Below are 19,708 nucleotides of genomic sequence, written 5' to 3' on the forward strand. Positions count from 1 at the left end.
GACCTGCAGATAGACAACGATGAATGGCATCTTGTCCAAGTTCCGCATCCATACATGGAGCAAATTCTGCAGTTGTTTTGCTAAACCGATGGCAGCCTGAATGAAGCTCCTTCTTTTTGGATTTATATCGATGTAGATAGCCATAGTTTAGGAAAAATAATTGTTCCGAGGGACTGTCGAATAAAATCAGAATTTTTTGGTTGTACTGGCGAACAATAGCGTTATCCATTAGATTATTCAGTTATTATTAGTTATTACAGAAGGCTAAGGCTATTGTCATTTGTCAGTCGTAGAGCAGTTATTTTGGGCACTGCTCCTATGTTTCTCAAAAGGTTGTTTCCTTCTCATCTCGCCCAAAGACCTTTTTTCTTTTAATTTATATTCATTCATTGCCTTCGGTGCTAGGTTGTGATGCGGATGCATGCATGCAAATGTGATTGCAGCGTGCTGCCATGCTTGCATATGTGTGTGCGAGTGCGTACATTTCAGCCCGTGTGTGGAGTAAATGGTGGCCTGAACCACGACCCCGGCCCGTCGAAAGTTCTATTTTGAGAGACTGGCCTATTGGACATTCTAGGAGTCCAAAGCTTTACTTTCGCTTTCGCAAATTATATTTGGGCTTGGACCTCGATGTTCCTCCAAGCCCACAAGTCTTGGCCAAGGCCATTTCATCCCCTTAAAAGTCTTGGCCAGCCTCATCCAACGAGTATGGCCCCTCTGGTCCAATGCATCACCATGGACCGTATGGCCGGTGCCCTCCTAGACGCGCGGGCATCACGCCCTCCCGGAGATCGAAGACTTCACTCATCTACGGATGCCCACTTGATCAGTGTCGGCACCTGTATAAACAAATTAGGATGTTCTTTGTGAATATAGTTCCATCAGGAGGTTCACAAACAAAGTTCTTAACTCTGTTAAATTAGTACGAAGAAGATGATAGATAAATTGACTAGAAAGGTATAGGAATTTCCCTTACATCGAGAGGATTCAATTCCTGATGGCGACATTTTTAGTATACTTCTCCCAAGATAAAAGAAGCAGTCATTAGGGTTTGCGTTGACGAAAGGGGAAGAAAATAACAACCCAATACCCTGTTGGCACGAGTAATTTGCACCAGTATTGAAAATTAGGAAGTTCAGAGAGAGAATACGTGGAATTGCAAGTCAGTCCAAGATGAAGAATATGATGATGAAGAAGACAAAAGTGATTAGGAAAGAAAACGAAAGATGATGATGGTGCACATTTTGTTCACAACATAGCAACAGTTCTATTGTGGTCAGGAGCTGGGATGATTTGGATGGATCAATTTCTATGCCTATCTTGACGAAATATTGTCTGTTTTGATCTCTAACATATCAAAATATCATTTTAGACCCATGAAACCATGGCTTTTAGCATGTCAGGATGTCATCTTGAACCTCACAATTTTGTCCTATATAAAAAGTGCATCATTGAGAGAGAGAATGTCTTGATTTCATATAAACTAAAATTTCTCTTGACTCACAATCGATGTAAGACTAAAGATGCTGTCCTTCCACAATAAGTTGTGTAGAATTTGAAGAGGTTGATGAGTATCTTGCTGCCTGGTTTAAGGCTCTCTGGTTTATTTAGTGACACAATTTAACAAGAAATTGGGATGATTTTTTTCCTTTTTTTTCATGGTTGAACCATTATGAAATCCATATTATCTAAGATGGCATTGTTCTCTAATGATGATTAGTATGTTTGCACCTTGAAAGTTAGCTTAGAAGACAACATTATTAAATGCAAGAAACAAATGCAAATCAGGTTGGTCGATGTCAGATACACATGCATGATTCAGGCTCAACTCACTTTTGTTTGAATGTGGCTCCTCGAGGTAATGGCTTATTCAAATGGCTTGTGACTTGTCAAGTGAACATATAGATTTATCCAATATTGTGTTCGGATTTTCCTAAGTTCGGCCTTGAAGTTGACATGGAGTCCAATTCCATGATCGTGGCCATCTATGTATTCCAATCAATCATGCATCAGGGCTTGTATTGTGCATGGTGTAGTAGTCCTTGCAGAACATAGCACACGATGCATCACTGTTATCATGCAATAGATGGGCAGCCATAATCGCGAACTGGAACATTAACTTCGGTCTCTAAACTTGAGAGGATCCGAACCCTCCAATATCATCCCCCTCAATAATGCCAAACATACATCCATACATATGTACGTAAGTTTATAATATGTATATCTTCCTCTCTCTACATCTTTTGCTGGTTAGATTGTTAAAGATTTGTTAAATAGTTTACACTCACATTTGACAAATCTAAACCTAGTTTTTGGAGGTCATCCATCCACAAAAGTCGTCACCGTCCAGATAACATCGGCTGGTGGATATATGACCCAGGCCTTAGTTACGGGGCCCAGTACGGCCCAAATGCGGGAAGCATCCCCTTTAGCGCCAGACATTCCGCGGGGACGAGCGTTAGAAGGACGCGATTCGCGAGCCTGGACGACGCGGTGGCGATGATGGAGGCTTCGAAGCGCCGCGGCGAGGATCGGGACCCACCCAAGGTGGAAGCGCGATGGGGACGGAGGGCGTGGGAGCTTCTGGAGGCGGTGCGGCGGCGGGCTCCGCTGGTCCAGTGCATCACCAACTTTGTGTCCATGGACCTCATGGCCAACGCCCTCCTAGCAGCGGGGGCGTCGCCGGCGATGGTCCACTCCCTATCGGAGATCGACGACTTCACCCCACGTGCCGACGCCATCTTGATCAACGTCGGCACGCTCTCCGACGGGTGGCTCCCATCCATGAGGGCCGCCGCCACCGCCGCCACCCGGGCTGGGTGCCCCTGGGTCCTCGACCCCGTCGCCGTCTCCGCCTCCGACTTCCGCTTGGAGGCTTGCCTCGGCCTCGTGGGCCTCCGCCCCGCCGTCATCCGAGGCAATCCCTCCGAGATTCTAGGGCTTTCTTCCGCGTGTCGGATTCGCGATTCCAAGGTATTAAAAAGTAATTTTCTTTTTTTTTTTTTAAAAAAAAGAGAGAGAAAGACTTCCCCACATTTCTCATGTCATGTTTTCTACTTTCCATGAAACCGTTTTCTTGATTACTAGTTATTTGATTTCTATAACTTTATGATAGTATAGAAGACGTTTCTTTACTAGTGAATTGGGATTAACCTCAAAAGTGCTACTGAATTCTACTAAAAATACGATTGACTTTGGAGAATTTGAATTGAGTTGATATTTAGTGTGTGGTATTGCTCTAAATTGTTGCTGATATGAGCATGTTGAAAGCTAAACTCTATTTTGTGTTTTGAGAAGGAGAGTTTGAGCCCTTCCGACTGGTCTTCATCTTTTCTTCACCACACCCCCCCCCCCCCCCCACAACAAACACTTCGTTCTTTTGGTTATGTAGGAGTTTAGTGTCGAGCCAGTGCTCTATTGTTTATGCTAAGTTAGGGTTTTCTCTTAGGGGTTTAGTTCCTTCGAAGAACTTCACTAGAACATCTATGTCATTGTGACATGTTCTTCCTATTAGCTAAAGCAATTTTGATCATCATTGGCAAATCAACATGTTAAATGAATGGGAAAGGTGGTTTGTTTGTTAAGAAAGAGAATGGATAGACCTACTTTGGGTGGAAGAATAATATGGTGATGAAGACAAGAAGGCAAAGGACATCAACAACTAGAATAAAGTGAATGGAGGACATTGATGAAGTGGGAGATGGAGCGAACAAAAAAAGGTGGTGATGGTGATACTGGACATCTTATTGCCAGTAGCAATGCTGTGCAAGTGGAAGAGTGTGATGAGCATTTTGGTGGTTGGTCAAAGGATATTAGAGTTATTGGTGGTGGTATTGCTATTGCCATTTCTGGTCTCCATAATAGGATGTTGCTTTAGTTTTTAAAGAGACACATGTTGCTGTGTGCTTAGTGTTTTGCCTATCACGAACCATTTAGATGATGCAGACAATTTATAGTCATATCCCAAAGAACCTCTAGAGATTGGTTTTCATCGACAGTAGAGGTAACTTAAACAGGATAAGCCACATTTGTTCTTTATTGACTTGTACATAAACGAGAGAACTGAATTTATGGTTCATTAGGTCATTAATGTAGTATTAACTTTTATATTTTATTATCAGTCATGGCTCGCTGACTCAATAAAGATGGTCTAAAGATGTCACACAGAGAAGAGACTTGTGTATGATTGGTACTAGTGGAGTAGCTGACAGTAAGTGGTACCTTTAAACATGGGATTGTGTTAAACATTAAGAATAGTATCTAATTCATATTCTGCTTATTCATAAGAGATGGTATATGCTCTGCACCATTTAATTTTATATTCCAACTTGAAAACTATTTTATGAGGAAAGATAACGAAACATTAATAAATATGAAAGAAAAAAAAAAATATTTGACCTGTGAATGGGCATGGAGATTACTCTTGATCTTAAATCGTATCTTCTTTTGTTTTCAAAGACTTTTTTGTAGGAAAACAAGGTTGTGGAAAAGCTTGAATAATGCGTTTGTGAAGCAATCAATATTAAAGAGAAGGAAGAAAATAGGATGCTGCAATAAAGCAACTATTGAAAAAAAAAAAAAGAAAAGAAAAGAAAAGTCCCGCCATACCGAGCAATGGCTGAGGGTACAAATGATAGCAGAATTCTCCATCATTTGATGAACAGAACAATTACACTCTTTTCTGAGCTCATAGAAATTGCTGAAGCTTAAAAATTAAATTTCTTGAGTCGAAATTTTGTAGGATCGTGTGCTTTTGGGAATATTTGGTAGGACTCTCTCGAAATTCTCTTTAACCATGATGCTTTTCCTGTATTTGAATTATGTGTCCTTTTCTCCTAATACTTGTTCTGTTTGTGATGCATTTGTGAAAAATTCATGCGCAGGGGGCGGACAGCTCCCATGAATCAATGGATGCTGTGGAAGCTGCCAAGTCATTGGCACAAGCCAGTGGCGCCATAGTTGCGGTATCCGGAGCTGTGGATGTTATCACAGATGGACAGCAGGTGGTGGGTGCAAACAATGGGGTGGCCATGATGCAGAAGATCACAGCAACAGGGTGTGCTGTCACAGCATTAATCGCTGCCTTCATTGCGATCGATCCACCAAATACTCTGGAAGCCACTGCTTGTGCTTTCTCCATCTTTGGTTTGGCAGCAGAGCTGGGAATGGACATGGCAAAAGGACCGGCCTCGCTGCGGATGCATATGATCGATTCACTTCATGGACTTGATGAGCACACTGTAACTTCCCGGGTCAACATTTCCTTCATAACATAGGCTCTCGACAGCAGGTGTATTGATCCCTTCTTCATATCTATACAATGAGAAATTCAAATATTTGCATAGTACAGCCAATACAGATGAGGTGAATTTTACTGAGTATCTTTTCTTTTTCATTATATCCGTATAAATTATTTGCTACCGACTGGAGAACTGCTCCGTTAAAATTATTTGAGACATGATAACTTTTTTCCTTTTGCATTAAGAACTGGCCAATATATTGGTCTTCTTTTATCAAGTCATAATTGATTTATCTGGCCGCTAAAGTTATAAGATTGTTTAGTACGTTGGATAATGTTGGAATCAGGGGCTACGCCCAGATGTGCTTTATTAGAAATTGATGTCTATAGCTGAATTTAATAATATAAATTGGAAAGATGTTCTCTAAGTTGTTGGCTTTATAACAAAGGAAGAAAAATGCTATTATAGAAGTACTCGTTGTATCCTTTAACAGTGGACAAGTATCAAACTAAAGTCATGCAAACACCAACAAACATAAGTATCAACCAGACTATTCTCCATGTTCTTTTCTATTGTAATGTGGTTATCCGTAGCTGGGCTTCTCAGGTGCTTCTCCATCGGTTTTTCCGAGAGGTTTGGACTTCGGACCCCAAGGAGTTACCGATATGGTAGAAGGGCTGGAATGGCCCAAACCTGTTGAGCCGGGCCATCTCATTTTACCGATGTGGTAGGAGAAATTATTGCATGCACCAGGTGCAAGCGAACAAAGGCAAATCCCGGAGCATATGCGCGCAATCGGGAATTGGTGAAATACAAGGGATAGCGTGGCGTGATATTCACCGTGGGATTTGACGCGGTCCAAATGCAGGCTTGGCGTAGATGTCTGGCGCACCACAATGATATAATGGTACTCTTGTCACGAACCAATTTAATATGTGATGGCAGCACGGTGCCGACGCCCGACGGCCTCTCATAATAACACGGAGAAGATTTGGTCCCCTCTCCCATTACGACATTGAAGACGGGTGGGTGGGTCATTAGCGAGGAAGGGAAATAATCACAAATCCGCCATTAAATGGATAGTGGATGGTTGCTGTGATCGTTTCTCGTTACCATCCTCAGAGTACTTTTCTACAGTTGCGGATTTACGGGGAGCAGGTAGATGATCACGTTATAATTACGTCTAAAGATCTATTTTTTTATAAATAAAAAATTTAATAAAAAAATTATATTTTTTTATAAATATTTTTTAAATAATATCTAGATAAAAAAATAATTTATTTATGTTCTTTTATGCATTAAAAAATGATTTGAGAATCTGTTATCAATGTATTTTTGTATTACTATTTTTCTATATAAATTACTATGCTCTATCTATATTTTTCATAATATTTTTTATTATATAAATATTATTATATATTATATTATATTAATATATATTATTATATATAAAATATATTATATTATTATCATAGTATTATATAAATATATATAATATAATATATTATTATATTATTATATTATAATATATTATATTATTATAATATAATATATTGTTATATTATTATATTATAATATATTATATTACATTACATTATATTGATATATCTTAATATATAAGAATATATTATTATATTATATTATATTATTATAATATATTATACTATATTATTATATTATTATATATTATATCATTATAATATATTATCATATATTATAATAGTATATTATATTATTATATTATTATTTATAATATTATAGTATAAAATATTAATATATTATTTTATTTTATTATAATATTTTATTATAATATAATAATATAGTATAATATATTATAAATATTAATAAATAATATATTATATTATTATATATTATTATATAAATATTATACTATTATATGGTTAAAGGTATGTTAGGAATGAATTAAATGAGTTACTTTTTCAATTGATAAAAAAATGATTTAGCCGCCTCCCAGATGGATAAGATTCTCTCATTTCATGGGTAAATATTATCTATAGAAAAGTAACTTATCTATTTTGAAAATCATGAGAATATGGATAAGTTGGCTAATAAAAAAATTGATCAATTTTTTCATGATATTTATCTAAAAAAAATATATCCTAAAAGGATGAAAAAAGAGGACAATAAAAATGATGTACCATGAAATAATGATTTTTATTGATGAAGCTTCGCAGAGCCACGTGACGTGAAGTCAGATTATATCAGAATCTTATGTAGCATCGCAATATGGATGATCTAAATTTCATGATGATCTAGGCTCAATGATCTAAAATGATTATATTTAGAAGATTATAGTTCAATGATTAAAAATCTCTAGATATATCCCAGATTATTAGCTATATAATATTAAAATTATCTATGATAAATTTCATAAAAATATATTTATTTATCATACAAAGTATATTATGATAAAATATTAATATATAATTAATAAATTACATAAAAATATATTTATTAGTGCTATAGATTATTAATCATATATAAATATATTAATTATTATTATAAAATTAATGTTTCTATTTATATTTATATTATTTATTATATGAATGTTTATTTTAATTAGAAAATAAAGTAAATAGAAGTAATATATTAAATATTTTTATTATATAAATATAAAGTATAATAAGAAATTTCTACTCTAATTTAAAATTATCATTAAATCATAATATGACAATTATATGATTAATAATATATTATAATAGAATATATATCATAAATATGATATATAATATTAGAGATATAATATTGGTATAATATATTAATAATATATTGATATATTTTTTTTGCTAGATGAGTGGTAATTTTATCCTTAAATTTCAGTTTAAGATCACTATTCGGAGATGATCTTGAATTCTCGACCTCAAAGATAGATATCCTATTACTAGATTAAATGGTTATTTGAAGAATGAGAGTAATTTGAGATCACTATCATATAGGATCATCATAGTATAACCAACATCATGATTATATAATCTTTACATATTTTATTATCTACTGTTAAACCCTATATTAATGATATATTTTTTTGGTAACATATATTAATGATATCTTTGGGCTTAACTGTTGTCTGAGTATATGACACACTTACCGTTCGAGTATGCTATCTATTGTTTATCAAGGATCTTTCTCTGCAGGTGCTATCAAAGGTTCCAAGCAATTGTAAATTCAATAGCCAAGTGATCTGTAATTTCATGGTCCTACTTATCTCTTTCATGTAATGGTGGTTCCTTGTCGAGGTGCTCCGTATGGGTGGTTGGTCTTTCTGGGATATATTGTAATGCCTATATTTTTGTCACAGTTTTTTTCACTCACGTAAGCTGTATGTGGTAGTTTTGGGATCTGTAAACTGTTTTTCATGGTTCTATTTATATCTAACTTTTTTTGGGGGTAAAATTTATCTCTAACTTTCATGTAATAGTAGTTTCCTTCCGTATGATTTTTTTTTTTTTTTTGGGTAAGGGCTCCCGTACGGTTGTTATGGTCTTGTATTAATGTCAATCTCGAAATATTTTTTAATATTATTTTTTAATACTTATTTCCAAATCTATGCTTCTTCCCATCTTATTTTCAAAAATACCGCACTTGGATTGAAATGGCACCAACCGGTGAAACCTAGTGTTGAACATACGATTTCAAACAGCATGTTGACATGATTTACTATAATAAAAAAATTTAAAATTAAAATTTAATTTTAAATTTAAAATTAAAATCATACGTTGAACATGCAATTTTAATTTTTAAAATAAAATCATATTTTCAAAATATGATTTTATTTTTTATTTTTTATTTTTAAAATATATATTTTTTTTATTTCTGACTTCATACCAAATAATTGGAGGGGCATGGATAGGAGCTTCATCGGGACCGAGGAGGGAAGATGGAGGGGCATCGGTCAACTGGGACGATGGTTGGACAATGGGGGGGTGGGTCGGGGAGAAGGGGCATGGGGGGTTGGGGGGATGGTTTTGTGTTCGCATGGAGTGGGGAGGAGGGGGGAGGGGGTTGGGAGAATGGTTTTGTGTTCGCGCAGAGTGGCGGAGGGCACGGGTGTGAGTTTCGCCAGGGTAGGGGGTGGATGCGTTGGGCTGCTTGGGTCATGGGGTGTAGGCGCAGGGGCCAAGGAGGGTGCAGCATGGGGGAGCCGCAGGGGGGTGTGGGGGGTTGCGGACAAACAGCTAGGGGGCCGCAACAGGTGCAGCATCGACGGCGATGGCCTGGGCCTCACGAGGAAAGGGGGAGATGGCCATGGTGGTTGAGAGAAATGGGCGTGGGGCCTGGGAGGATGGTGCGGCGGCCAGGCAGAGGTGCGTGGCACACCGGAGGGGGGTGGCTGCGGGTCAGCCACCAGCAAATGAAGGTGGAGGATCGTCAGGGGGGTTGGAAGGAAAGATAGAAACGTTAATAATAAAATATTATTATTTGATTAATCATAAAATATTATTATTTTATGCATAATAAAATATCATTATTTTATTAATAATAAAATATCATTATTATTAGAAATAGAAATAGAAGGTATTTATGTAATGTGATATTAATGTATTAAAATTAATAAAAGTGATATATTAATAATATATTAATAAAATAAAATTTATATTGATAAAATAATATATTAATGTATTAATAATATGATATTTTATTAAAAATTAATAAATATATTTATTATTAAAATAAAAATTTTATATAATAATAAATTTACTTATCTGTACCTTCTACCACTTCGCGCAAAGGTAACCCCCCTCGCTCCCAGCCCCTATGCCCACACCCCACGCCCCATGCGCCGCACCCTATCACCCCCGGCTGCCCAGCACCCCCACTCCCCTCAACCCTAGCAAAGCCCGCATCCGCACTTGTGGCCCCCACTTATCCCTTAGTATGAAGTTGAGAATAAAAAAAATAAGATGTGAAAACAAAAAAAAAATGAAATCGTATCTTCAACATGCGATTTCACTGAAATCGCATGTTTAGCCTGCGATTTTAATTTTAAATTTAAAAATAAATTTAAATTTTAAATTTTTAACTATAATGAGCACATTAAATAATAATATTTTATTATTAATTAAATAATAATATTTTATTACTAATAAAAAATAATATTTTTTTATTAATCACATAATAATATTTTTATTAATCAAATAATAATATTTAATTACTAATTAAATAATAAAATTAATTATTAATAAAATAATAATATTTAATTATTAATCAAATAATAATATTTTTATTATTAATCAAATAATAATAATTTATTATTAATTATATATATATATATATATTTTTTTTTTTTTCTATCTTCCCTTCCTCTCAACCATCCCCCTTAGGCGATCCTTCGCTTTCGTCTGTCGGCGGCCGACCTGCACCTACCCCCCTTCGATGCACCAATGTGGTACCACTCGGCCACTGCTCCTCCATGCCATCCCCCTCGGGCCCCTGTCCATTTCTTCTCATCGCCATGGCCGCCTTCTTTCCTTGCGAGGCCCAGGTTGTTGTCGTCGGTGCCACACCCATTGTGACCTCCTCGCCCGTCATTCGTCCGCAGCGTCCCATGACCCCCTGCGGCTCCTCCATGCCGCACACCCCTTGGCCTTGCGTCCGCACCCCATGGCCCCCGCCGCCTGGCGCTCCCATCCCCCTTGACCCCCCAGTGTTGGTGAAGCCCGCATCCGCATCCCCTGCTTCTCCATGCGGATACAAACCACACACCCACCCCCTCTATCCTCCTCTGGCCCCTGCACCCCTCCCCCCCTGTGCCGCACCCTACCGTCTCCGCCACCCAATCATTGCCCCAACCATCCAGCGTGTTTTCCCCTTCTCTCTTCGATCTCGATGAATCTCTCATCCGTGCTCCTTGATCGTCTTTATTTCGAAAACTAGAAGATGTTCAACATAAGATTTTAATTTTAAATTTAAAATTAAAATTAAAATTATAATTATAATTATAATTTTTTTATTATAATAAATCACATCATTTGAAACACTACATTGAACATACGAAATCCTAAATCGTATGCTTAATATATGATTTCATCATGTCCGTACTATTTCAGTTGACTGCTTTATTTTTAAAAATAAAATAAAAAATAAAATAGATTTAAAAATAAATATTAAAAAATTAATATTTTTTTTTAAAAAATCCTTCAATCTTCCGCCAGAGTTCTTTTTCATTCACGTACACTTCGGTCCCTCTTTAACGCAACAAACCCAACCCCCATGAGGCTGAGCTTATAAATTGTTTGTTCCGTGAGTCTAAGTCCCTTTCCTGATGTCCCATCCTTCAAAATAAATAATTTATATTTAATCAACTGCTATTGAGAAAAAAAGTTAAGAGGATATTTTCGAATGAAAATAATAACAAAATTATTGTTTAATCAGATTGAGAGATCCGGCGCACCATGCGTATTTGACGTTTTCTGCGCGCTGCATAGAGTGTTCTGAAAAGCAGCAAGATTCGCTGATGCAGCACGGAACGATGGGCACCCGCTGCGACCACTGCCTCGAATTTCTCATTTTTTTTGGCTGAAAATTTTTTTTTTTTTCCCAACCAAGCAGCCCACCTAAAGAGCCGTTTTGTTTGTTTGCATATATATTGTCCAAAACTACCGGTACGTTTGGTGTTCATCATTCATATTTACTGAGGATGGTATTTGGCAAGTTTTGATATGCGGAAACAATTTAATGCGCATCAACTCGAGTGAAGTTTGGAGTTCTTTGTTTGTTTTTTTTTTTTTTTTTTCTATTATTTTCATTTTCATTTTTATAAAAAATAAGTTAGTACATATTACTATTGAGAACCTATCCGATCAAGTCTCCGCGCTGCTGAAGTACTGTGGGAGAGCTTGGATTGTCGGCTAAATAGATCACAGAGGTTGACAGGAGATTGTGATGTACCTCCCAGATAGTAATGTGGTGGCCACTGTGCATGAATTGTGATGGCTCTAATGATGATCACTTCCGAAGCAGAAGAGGTTGTGCTTGAACCTTTACATCGATGGTAGATCTAACGGTGCAAATGAATCAGATTAAATTAGATCATAAGTGATCTAAATCTGGCTTAATTTTTTGATCAGACTCTAAAATTGGATTCAGACCTAACTTGATAGAAGATTGGATCGGATAAGATTGAATCCAAAATCAAAATTTTGATCCAACTAGTCATTTAGGTTAAATCATATCCATGCATAACCTAGGTCTAACCCAAATAATTCAAGTAAGTTTGGTTCAAATTTGGATTAGATTCTAATTACACTGCACTTGCTTTCAAAAATTCTAGTGAAAAGAAGTAAATGATATGAGATAGTTTCGAATTCTTCTCTTTGATGCAATATCTTCAATTTGAATTTGTGTAGACTATAATGCTCTAGTTTTGTGTTAAGAGTTAAAACACGTACCATCTAATTATGTTTTTTTAATTGCTGATCTCCCCCTACTCCATATACCACCATAAATTTTGAAAGACAAGCAAAATAAAAAAACTGACTTGCAATCAAAAATATCATTAAAAAAATGCACAGAGACTTGCAATTCATCAGAATTATGTCTAGAATTATTTTTTACAACATGGTTTCTTCTAAAAAGAATACACAAGATATGGGTTCAGTTGTTCGGGTCCATATACTATGTCCAGGTCGGATTGGATCAAGTCAAAATTCAGTGAATCTTAATTCGAGTTAGATATAAAATAACTCCAACTTTAAAATCTAATCAAATCCTATGAGTTCTTTAAAATGATTCCAATTGGATCAGTAGGGGGTCCAATCGGGCCATGGGTCAACCCGACCCATTTGCACCCCTAACTGGATTTGACTTGAAATAGCATAAACAAAAAGGTCCTTTTGTTGAAGAGTATCCGATAGAAACCCTATGAGATCCAAATAAGATGAATTCTCAAAGAACAATAGACGTATTGTGAGAATAGCAAGTGACAATATGAAGGCATAAGACAGCTCAAGAACACTTATCTAAAAGGTTTCTTGAGAACGATTTATGTAAGCAAGAGCTGGCACTCACTGTTATGAAAATCGCTTGCGATCATGACTGAGATGTCACTAGATGAGGGGAATTTGATCAGAGGCTTTGTGGTAAATTCGGATTGATCAAATCTATTATATCAATTATGGTCGGTTTCAAAGTGCATCAGTACATATAGTAAATTACTTCGATGATCAAAACATGAGTTGAAACTTAATTGTTAAAGCTAATTTAATTATAAATTTTGGTCACAATTCCTCCCCACCCCAACCACTCTCCAAAAGCAAAGTAGTACTTGTTGTAGCCTATCTCTGACAAGATAGTCGGTCAGGAGCGGAGTTGTTGCGCATGAGCAATGAACGGCAAGGAACCTGCAAAAGAAGTCTTCTTACCGAAAGTTGTTCGATGAAAGATCCTCCGATGCTTAAGTTAGCTGTAGAAAAGAAATAGTCAAAGAGCCAAAAACGAGAGCCAAAGCTTATAATAAGAAAGCTTATCAGATCACCCGTTGGTTACCGATATTTATAAAGTAGATGATGCCATTACTGTATAACTCTCGTCCCTGAATGTTCGAAACATAGGAGTTATGGTATTTAGTGGGTGGTACCTCATTAACTATCGTTAAGACCGAATAATGGATCGCTCGTGAGCGACTAATGCGCTTCATGTTCGTATGTAGTTAATATTCATGTCGAATAACCGTCATCGATTCAGATAGTTAATATAGCCTCGAAGAAGTAGTCGGGTAAATGTCGAATATCACCGGCTAACTTTAGGTTGCATGTTGAAAGAAGTCGGTTAAACACCGATTAGATTAGATCCGTCACCATCAATCAGTCGAACGCTGATTAGATCTAGACTTATGGATCTAAGTCGGGTTGAATCACAGTAACTCGATCGGTTCAAAGATGAATTATCGCATAACTAGTAAGTTGGAAGGTGAGGAAGAAAGCTAGTCGGCTAAGCGATGATGATTTATCCCAACGGTACCTTTATAATTTGTTGAAAGAAAGTTGGAGGCCTATTTGGATCCACGCATAACCTTTTTTATTATGCGAAGAATTCATGGAAATAATGAATTCCTCCTACGGACAACATAATACATACACCCGAAATCATCGAGAAGATGATTCGGCTCACAACTGAACTCACGAACATTCACAACAAACAAATAACACCATTGCCTCCCACTCACGTCCCCACCAACTGCATGCAGTTGAACGCATCCGGCCCATCTTAGACCGGCACACTTTAGAGTACCACCGTCTCCACTGTGAGTCCCGGCCCAAACCCAAATAGCACCCCCCACTCGAGCCCCTCACCGGTCGTCCCTCGCCCCTCCTCGGCCGACCGCCGCCGCATCTCGTCCAGTATGAACAGCACGCAGGCGCTCGACATGTTCCCGAACTCGCTAAGGACGTGCCGCGTCGCGCTGAGCTTTGCAGGTTCCAGGCCCACCTTGGCCTCCACCTGGTCCAAAATGGCCGGCCCACCCGGATGGGCTATCCAGAACAACGAATTCCAGTCCGCTATCCCCAACGGCTGGAACGCACCGACCGGCTATTCTCGATGTTCTTGGTGATAATTCCTGGCACGTCCTTCAGCAAATAGAACGTTAGCCCAGCCTCCGTCAAATGCCCGTCAATGGCGCCGTCGCTGTCTGGCAGGATGGTCTGCGATGCCGACACGATCTCGAATATCGGCCTTTCGATCGTGGTATCGGGATCGGCGCCGACGATGAGCGCGGCGGCGCCGTCGCCGAAGAGCGCCTGGCCGACGAGGCTGTCGAGGTGGTCCTCGGAGGGGCCGCGGAAGGTGACGGCGGTGATCTCGGAGCAGACGACGAGGACGCGGGCGCCGCGGTGGTTCTCGGCGAGGGCCTTGGCGAGGCGGAGGACGGTGCCGCCGGCGAAGCAGCCCTGCTGGTAGAGCATCAAGCGGCCGACGGAGGGGCGGAAGCCGAGGAGCCTGGTGAGCTGGTAGTCGGCGCCGGGCATGTCGACGCCGGAGGTGGTGCAGAAGATGAGGTGGGTGATCCTGGACTTGGGCTGGCCCCACTCTTTAATGGCTCCGACGGCGGCGTCGTGGCCAAGCTTGGGGACCTCGGCGACCACCACGGCTTGCCGGTCGTCCAGGGAGGGGGCCTTGTGGTCACAGACGTTGGGATGCTGCTTCAGGATCTCTTCTGTGAGGTACATGTACCGCTTCTTGATCATGGATTTATCACCTGCATCCAAATAAATGCATTCCATTTGATGAAGAAGAGCGCGACATCAGATTTTTGTTTCCTCTTGTTTTATTTTACGGCAGAAGAGGATAAAAAAACACTTTCTATGTAGTATTATTTTATGGAAAAACTATAGGCATTACCTAGTTTCCGAACTTCCAATATTGGGTAGTTTAATATTTTTATGGTTGGAAGCAGATTTATAGCTTTGTGGGCATTCAAGCATACAAACCCTCGTGGCTGTTTTCTGGGTTACCCGGATTTTGAGTAGCCACGCCATATATAATAGTTTAATACGACTTTTTCCTAGTCTGGTAATAACGGACCGCGTGGATTAAAAACTTGGTTATATAGGAAATCTAGAGAACTTAAGCTATCTTGGCTTCTGAAGCAATGAATTGAACTTTATCTGTCTATTTTCTACTTTTATTTAGATAATAATTATTGTGGCCAATCGCCTCATCGTCAGATCGCCGGAGAACATGCACCTGCAAAAACGAGAAATCCACACTGATCGGAGGCGGCTCCGACGGGGACCCTCCGACGGTCAAGTCAGAGAGGTGACTGGACAACAGTGAAATATAGACAGAGAGCTCGATCGAAGGAGAGAGAGAGAGAGGAGCGAGCCTGTCGTTTCGAAGTCGAGAAGTGGGAGTGATTGAGCGGATCCTTTGCACTGTTGCCTTCCCCGGTTTATATAGTGGAGCACGGTATGGCGCCGTCATTAATGGCGCAGACAAGTGAGGAACCGTCAACTCACCGTAGACTGTCAGAGTCGCCGTGAAAGTGTCACGTCGCCGTGTGGCCGTCAAATCTCCAGGGTTGACAATGCCCTAGGCGGGACAATGCCCCTAGATAGCCGTGCCGCATGTCGCTGTCAGTGCTGACAAGGTCTGGCTGCTGTACGGCGATGGGAGGAGCCGACCGACCCTAAGTCGGTGGCCAGCTGAATGGCGTCGGGCCCCTCCGTCGGTCGGCGAGTCTTTCGTGAGTCGGTCATCGGACCTCTGGGTTCAGTCGGTCGGGAAAAGTGCGCCCGACATATCCTCAGTTGGTCGTGAGCCGACAACTAGCCGGTGATGGCATCCGTCAGTCGACCGCTCCGACCGTCAGTCGGTCGGGCCGCCAGTCGGTCGGTCGGGCCGTCAGTCGGTCGGGCCGCCAGTCGGTCGGTTGGGCCGTCAGTCGGTCGGTCGGTCCCTCCGGCCATCGGTCGAACGGTCGGCGGATATTCCCCAACAATAATTTTTTTCTAATTTTTACTTTTAATTTTTCGGAGAAACTGATAATTAAATTCACTGCAATTTCATGGAAAAAAAAATGCTGTATTAAGTGGAAATCTTGAGAACCACCAAAGAAAATACCATCATATAACAATAATCACCGTGATTTGAATTACAGTACATGCCTGCATGTCTCAAACGAAAGCCAAGTAAGCGTTACGCAATATTGTTTCCATGTATTGAAGCATGAACAGTAGCATGCATGTCTTTTAGTAATGCTTCAACCAAGCACAATTTCTTCAAGATTAGAGCAAGCCATGGTCAAATAAAACGCCATTCTTTCTTACATCATTTAAGAAGGGAAAAATAGAACTAGTGAGATGTTCGTACACATGCGCTGGAATTTCTCCTTGACCTCATGCATGTGCTCTCTGTTGGTGATGCGGAAATAGTAGTCTGGATATGTGCCCTGATCCACGGCATTCGGCGGTGCTGCCGTGCCGATGGCCAGAATAATGGCAGTATCGTCGGCCCTCTGCGCCCTCCAGATGAGGTCAAGGCTCACCTGTAACACCCGGCCCATTTGGGTCCTGGACTAAGCCCAAAAACCCAAAGCCCATATAAAAAAAAAATGGAACGAAGAAGACTTCCACTGGGAGTCTTCTTCCACCCAAATCACCGGAGAAGAAATCGAATCCGAAGGGAATTCGACATCCCCTCCACTCTATAGGACCCCCCTCTCCCCCTCCTAAACAACCCACGATGATCACCGATCTCTCTCTCTCCTTTCTCCTTGTTTTCTCTAATTGAAGTCAAGGCCTCCCGTACTCGTGCTCGTCAGAAATTGGAGCCGACGACGTGTTAAAGCTTGAGGTAAGCCCTTCTCTTCCTTCCTCTCTTCCTTCCCCTCCTTTCCATGGTTTCGTGCACCCTCGCCGGCCTTCGGGATCGCTGGAAAATCCATGAAAAGGGTGAATCCTGTTTTGCTCTGTTTCGATCAGACCCTTTCCTCTCTTTTTCGGCCACCAGCGCCATCGGTTGCGGCGTCTCATCTCTAGGATAGGATCCTCATCCCTTTATCTCTCTTTCCTAAAGGTATTGGCCGCCGGTGACCGGCCAATGACCGAAAAATAAAAGAAAAAGTAGCGATCCCCTGTTTTTTCGATCTCTTCTTGATTTCTTGTCGGTCGAACCTTGACGCCAGCCATCCCTTGCTCCACCATCGCCTCCACTTGCTGTCGGACCTCCAACGAAGCCGTTGCCCTCGCCGGAGCCAAGCTGGAGCCCCCTCGTCCGTCCTCTGTTTCGGCCCAAGGGAGGCCGTGGAAAAAAAAGGAAAAAAAAAAAAGAAAGAAGAAGAAAGAAGAAAGAAGAAAAAGAAAAAAATAAAAAGAAAAAGAGAAAGAGAAAAATAAAATTAAAATTTTTTAAAAAAAAAGAAGAGAGAGAAATTTTCTCTCTCTCCTCTCCCTCCTTTCTCTCTCTTTCCTCTCTCCTCTCTCCTCTCTCTACATTCTCTCTATATTTTCTCTCTAGACCTTTCTCTCTTTATGGATTTTATCTCTCTAGTGTCTTTCTCTCTCCGATTTCATCATGAATCCTAGGATAAAATTGATATGAAAATATGATGACCTGAGATTGTTTCGAAATTCGTGCAGTAGATTAGATTTCGATCCGATTTTTATTCGAAATTGATAAAATCAATCATGGTTAATCCATATTGAGTCATCCTGATATGACCTCTGATGATCCCGACCATAATTGCCTCATCGGAAGGATACGAAGATTCTCTCTCCACTTTCTCTCTCTACTTTTCTCTCTAGAATTTTCTCTCTCTTCATAAATTTTCTCTTTCTAGAAGTCTTATGGATTAGTGGAGGATCCAGATACTTAGACAAATCCTAATTTTGGTTAATCCTGAGAGAGGTCCTAGATTTGTGTTATTAGGATTGATTATCGGATAATTTTCTCCATATATGATTTTTATATTTGATTAGGATTATGAAGAGATGATTGTCTGCATATGATATCGAGTGGAATATTTTGTTAAAGAAATTCATAAATTAAAGAAGAACATCGATTTCTGTGCTTGGATTAGTCACCGATAAAGGTAAGAATCCCTGTACATGATCATCATTATATATGTTATTTTACCATTGATTTTATCTTATTGATTTTGCATCGTTGGATTTGAGATCGATGAATTTGTTATATCTGAGACACTGTTATTTATTTATGTGATTTTGAGCATGAGTATGTTATATCAATACATATGTATCAGCAATTGATGGCATGATTATATAGGTATGACATATTTATTACACTGCAAAATTTGAATTAATTAATGAAGTCAAATATTATAATTTCATGAAAATAAAAAGAAAGAGAAATATGGTTTGGACTGGTCTTGTCATGTGGAATAGCCTGCCAGGAGCTTATGTCTGGGACAGCCCCCACAGGCTTATGTGTGGAAGAATTTAATCCGAAAAAGATTATGAATGATTTGATCCGAGAAAGATCATGGCCACTTTGATTCGAGAAAGATCATGAATATTTCGATCCGAGGAAGATCACAGAAATCGATCCGAATAAAAAATCGTCGCATGATCCTGGTAGTCCAAAATCAAAGCAAAAAAGAAAAGGATTAAAGACGATGTGATAATAGAAGAAAATAGAAAGATAAGACATGAAACAATCGTTGAATAAAATTGTTTCACTTATTAACATATGATAATACATCTCTTTTGATAAAACAGATAATGTATAAATGTTTGCAGTATTCTAGACAGTGAACATCGACTTTTATGTGTTATTGCTTATCTTTATTTTTATATTATATTATTATATTAGTGTGATATAGAAATTCTTACTGGGCTGTAAAGCTCACACCTCTTCATCTTTTTTTTCTTCTCCGAGTTACAAGATGTCCATGATTGGTTATGGTATGGATTTGTGAGTGAGCGGATGCATAGATAGAATATCGTTGATACCTGATTAGAAGATTGAAAGAATATTAATTATAATTATAT

At 39.1% G+C, this 19,708-nt stretch overlaps 1 protein-coding gene and 1 pseudogene across 1 annotated transcript; one reads left to right on the forward strand and one right to left on the reverse strand.

Moving 5' to 3' along the window:
- The first annotated feature begins 2,349 nt into the window (after nucleotides 1–2,349).
- On the forward strand, nucleotides 2,350–5,381 carry LOC105055802 (hydroxyethylthiazole kinase). Its single transcript, XM_010937798.3, has 2 exons — nucleotides 2,350–2,973; nucleotides 4,884–5,381. The coding sequence occupies exons 1-2, from the start codon at nucleotides 2,500–2,502 to the stop codon at nucleotides 5,274–5,276; spliced, it is 867 nt and encodes a 288-aa protein (XP_010936100.1). The 5' UTR covers nucleotides 2,350–2,499; the 3' UTR covers nucleotides 5,277–5,381.
- Nucleotides 5,382–14,248: 8,867 nt separating this feature from the next.
- On the reverse strand, nucleotides 14,249–15,671 carry LOC105055803 (chalcone synthase-like; annotated as a pseudogene).
- Nucleotides 15,672–19,708: the final 4,037 nt, after the last annotated feature.

This window comes from Elaeis guineensis, chromosome 12 (assembly GCF_000442705.2).
Source record: "Elaeis guineensis isolate ETL-2024a chromosome 12, EG11, whole genome shotgun sequence".
NCBI lineage: Eukaryota > Viridiplantae > Streptophyta > Magnoliopsida > Arecales > Arecaceae > Elaeis > Elaeis guineensis.

Bases quoted from the DNA above. Each gene is read 5' to 3' on its own strand.
- LOC105055802 (XM_010937798.3), top strand. From the start codon at position 2,500: ATGATGGAGGCTTCGAAGCGCCGCGGCGAGGATCGGGACCCACCCAAG. The intron at 2,974-4,883 runs GTATTAAAAAGT...ATTCATGCGCAG, and splicing joins GTCGGATTCGCGATTCCAAG to GGGGCGGACAGCTCCCATGA.